The 4,221-nt window shown below is 49.3% G+C and overlaps 1 protein-coding gene across 1 annotated transcript; it reads right to left on the reverse strand.

Annotated features, from left to right (window-relative positions):
- Positions 1–649: 649 nt before the first annotated feature.
- Ccn2 (cellular communication network factor 2) lies at positions 650–3,766 on the reverse strand. The gene is made up of 5 exons (NM_022266.2): positions 3,483–3,766; positions 3,173–3,395; positions 2,736–2,987; positions 2,394–2,605; positions 650–2,014 (listed from the first exon to the last, which is right to left on the reverse strand). The coding sequence occupies exons 1-5, from the start codon at positions 3,540–3,542 to the stop codon at positions 1,718–1,720; spliced, it is 1,044 nt and encodes a 347-aa protein (NP_071602.1). The 5' UTR covers positions 3,543–3,766; the 3' UTR covers positions 650–1,717.
- Between the last annotated feature and the right edge of the window lie 455 nt (positions 3,767–4,221).

The raw sequence follows: 4,221 nt of genomic DNA on the forward strand, positions 1-4,221 counted from the left end.
CAGGGCCTTGCGCTTCCTAGGTAAGCGCTCTACCACTGAGCTAAATCCCCAGTCTGAAGAAACTATTTTCAATTAACCTTAAACTGACTTATCCTATCTTTTACACTTGCCATGAATTGTCATAGCAATAGAAAAATGAAATTTGTGCAAGAAAACTTATTATCTGATTTCATTTTAACGTATATGCTAGCCTACGCTTCCCATTTAACAGTGAGGTCTTCACGTTTAGAACCAGAGCTATAGTCGGTCAAACACACAGGCTAATATTTTAACATGCTCTCCATGTAAGGCACTGATTAATCGGTGATGTGAAAGACTTTAAATTAGTTTTAATGTCCAGATGTTCCAATGCAAAAGGGACAGAGTGAAGTGTGCTGGGGGTGGGGTGGGGGTGGGGTTGGTGGAAACTGGAGTCGGCTACACAGAGCTGAAATTCCAGCATTCCTTAAGCACCATGTAGATAATTGATGCTCATGTCTACTTGGTCCGGTGTAAGGGATGCTTATGCAAAATTCTATTGATTTCATGTGACTCATGCACATCAAAGTTGTTTGTAAACATCTTAGTGAATTACCTTAAGATAAATATAAACTTCCTGCTTACACCCAGGGAAACCCAAGGAAAGTTTACAAGAATGAGCAGCCAAGCCTTTCATATAAAAAATATATATACTTTATTTTCAACTAGAAAGGTGCAAACATGTAACTTTTGGTCACACTCTCAACAAATAAACTGCCTCCCAAACCAGTCATAGTCAAAGAAGCAGCAAACACTTCCTCGTGGAAATCTGACCAGTTACCCTGAGCAAGCCATTTCTTAATAAAGGCCATTTGTTCGCCAACAGTGATTTTACATTTCCTACTAGAAATCTGACTTCTGATCCATTGCTTTACCGTCTACGTACCATATGTTCTGACAGACAGTCACTCAGGTTACAGTTTCCACTGCAGTATCTCCTTTGTTTTGAATCACAGACAAGCTTTATGTCCTATCGATGGTGTTTGGAGTTTGAGGCTATCAGTTTAAAAATTCCAAAAGCACTTAAAACAAGAACAATAGGCACAAACGTCTTTAAATTAACTTAGATAACTGTACAAATATATATATTTATCCACAATATTTACAAGATCCATAAAAATCTGGCTTGTTACCGGCAAATTCACTTGCCACAAGCTGTCCAGTCTAATAGACAAGGTTCTGACTCCCGACCAGTGTCACTGGAATCAGAATGTCAGCGCTGAAACTGCTGTTCTTACTGAAAGAATAGCTGGCTTCAGCCTCACCGAGTGGAGGACACACACCCAGCTCTTGCTAGAGCAGGTCTGTCTGCAAGCAAGCTATAATGTCCCTCCCCTGTCACACTCCAAAAAGTAGGCATATCGCTGCTTTTAAAATGACCTCAGCTAGTACCTGTCTTTCTCCTGGCATCTCCACTCTTCCAGGAGGCTCACCTTAGTGTGCGTTCTGTCACTGTGCGCTAGTGAACAACTGTCAAGTCTAAACTGTCTCGAAACCAGTGTCTGAGATTGACAGGCTATTTGCATGACAATGACACACGGTTCTCACTTCGGTGGGGTGTTTTCTCCCACAGCAGTTAGGAACCCAGATTTAAATTAATGTGCTACTGTAATCCTTTTTGTTTTTTTACAGAAGAAAATGAGATGTAACTCAGTTCAAGTTATAGTCTAAATGAGTTCGTGTCCCTTACTCCCTGGCTTTACGCCATGTCTCCATACATCTTCCTGTAGTACAAGGACTCAAAGATGTCATTGTCCCCGGGACAGTTGTAATGGCAGGCACAGGTCTTGATGAACATCATGTTCTTTTTCATGATCTCGCCATCGGGGCACTTGAACTCCACCGGCAGTGTGGTGGTTCTGTGCGGTGTGCAGCAGCGGCCGTCCGTGCACACCCCACAGAACTTAGCCCGGTAGGTCTTCACACTGGTGCAGCCAGAAAGCTCAAACTTGACAGGCTTGGCAATTTTAGGCGTCCGGATGCACTTTTTGCCCTTCTAAGGGAAGACGAGAAGAGACACCGCAATTACTACAACGGGAGTGGCCTTCCTCAACCCTCTGTAGACTAGCCCTATGTCATCTGACTTGTGTTTATATTCTGAGGGGAGAGAGACTGGGAGTTTCATTCGCCAGTTTTCCAAAAATAGCCATGGCTTCGTTTGGAGTGTCTCGTATTAACTAACACCCCGGGGAATTTTGTAGTGGAAAACTGGCAGCTGCTGTTACAGCATCTCTCATTCTAGCCAGACAGCTCCATGGTTAGATATTTCTGGAGACAACAGGCCTATAATAAGAAGGGCGGCGAGACAGCCAGCTCTGGTTCTCTTTCCTGTCATTCTGTGAAAATGAGTGTCTGGGGGCAGAGTATTTATTTACCTTAATGTTTTCCTCTAGGTCAGCTTCACAGGGCCTGACCATGCAGAGACGACTCTGCTTCTCCAGCCTGCAGAAGGTATTGTCATTGGTAACCCGGGTGGAGATGCCCATCCCACAGGTCTTAGAACAGGCGCTCCACTCTGTGGTCTGGACCAGGCAGTTGGCTCGCATCATAGTTGGGTCAGGGCCAAATGTGTCTTCCAGTCGGTAGGCTGTGAGAGAACACACAAACACAAGGTAAAACATCCGGATAGGACAATTTCCCCTTAACATGGTGTACTTGGGCATTGGCCCTGAAGTTGGGAAGAAGGAATAACAGTAACACAGATGAAGACGACTCACCAGCTAGGGCAGGGCCAACCACTGTGCGGTCCTTGGGCTCATCACACACCCACTCCTCACAGCATTTCCCGGGCAGCTTGACCCTTCTCGGGAAGGGGCAGTCAGGGCTGGGCAGGCGCACGTCCATGCTGCACAGGGGCACACAGCCCACGGCCCCATCCAGGCAAGTGCACTGGTATTTGCAACTGCTTTGGAAGGACTCGCCGCTGCGGTACACGGACCCACCGAAGACACAGGGTGCACCATCTTTGGCTGCAGGAAAGGAAGACAAAGATGTAGAGGTCAGACAGGGGTCCCAGGGATCAGAATAGCTGTATCACTGTACATGTCAAGGTGGTGAGCTAGGGTCAGGACTGCAGGGGGCCGGTTGGAAGCTGCTGCAGACAAGGGCTTTTTTTTTTTTCCTAGAGGGCTGGAATAGAGGCTGCGGGTCTTACCAGTGCACACGCCAATCTTGCGGTTGGCGGGGGAGCCGAAGTCGCAGAAGAGACCCTTGTGTGGGTCGCAGGGATCACGCTCCGTGCACAGTTCTCCCAGCTGCTTGGCGCAGACGCGGCAGCAGCCGCAGCCGTCCAGCACCAGGCTCACGCCGGCGGGGCAGCGCGGCGCCGCTTCAGCTGCGCACTGACACTGCGCGCTGCAGTCCTGGCCGGTGGCAGGCTGCGGAGAGGAAGGGGAGGGCGGTCAGTCTGAGATCGCAGCTCACTTTGCCCTCCCTCCGTCCTGTCCGTCAGTCCTGGAGCTTACCCGGGTGCAGAGGAGGAGCACCAAGGCGAGGCTAACGGGACCCGCGACGGAGGCGAGCATGGTCGGGGCGCGGCAGGAGGACGCACAGCGGGGTGCAGAGGCGACGAGGGGCGCGGCCGGAGCCTGGACTCGGTCTCGGGGCGGAGGTTGGTGTCCGGACGCTCCAGGTGGTGGCTCCTGGGGTTGTCCACTGGGCTGGGGCTGCTGCCGTCTGGAGGAGGTCGGTCTCCTAGGGTCGGAGCTGGAGTGGGTCTGGCTGAGTCTTCTTGGAGAGAAGAGCTGTGTGAGACTGGGCGGGTGGCGCTGGCTTTTATACGCTCCGGGCGGCCGGCTCGCCAAAGAACTGAATGGAGTCCTACACAAACAGGGACATTCCTCGCATTCCTCCCCACCTTCCTGCCTCATCAACTCACACCGGATTGATCCTGACCCCTTGACACTCCACATTCCTCCGTCTGAAAAAGCTGGCACACTTTAGCTGGCCAGGAAGAAAAAAAAAGGCGTTGTGTTTCCAGCACAACACCAAGAAGTAAAACTTTCTCTGTATCCTCTTCGCACCCTTCCTGATGAAATATAACTTAGAAATACATGAACAAGGATTATTTCTCGAATCTTCCCTTCTTAAAAATCGCTTTACCAGTTCTGGCTACTGATATAAAAATTTCTCAAGACTCAAGTAGCTGAAGAGGCAGATACCACGGGCCCCTAGAAATTCAAAAATACTTCTTTTTCACTGTTT

Source organism: Rattus norvegicus, chromosome 1 (assembly GCF_036323735.1).
Source record: "Rattus norvegicus strain BN/NHsdMcwi chromosome 1, GRCr8, whole genome shotgun sequence".
In the NCBI taxonomy this organism is placed as follows: domain Eukaryota; kingdom Metazoa; phylum Chordata; class Mammalia; order Rodentia; family Muridae; genus Rattus; species Rattus norvegicus.

Bases quoted from the DNA above. Each gene is read 5' to 3' on its own strand.
- Ccn2 (NM_022266.2), bottom strand. From the start codon at position 3,542: ATGCTCGCCTCCGTCGCGGGTCCCGTTAGCCTCGCCTTGGTGCTCCTC. The intron at 3,396-3,482 runs GTAAGCTCCAGG...TCCTCTCCGCAG, and splicing joins TGCTCCTCCTCTGCACCCGG to CCTGCCACCGGCCAGGACTG. The intron at 2,015-2,393 runs GTAAATAAATAC...GTCTTCCCTTAG, and splicing joins ACCTAGAGGAAAACATTAAG to AAGGGCAAAAAGTGCATCCG.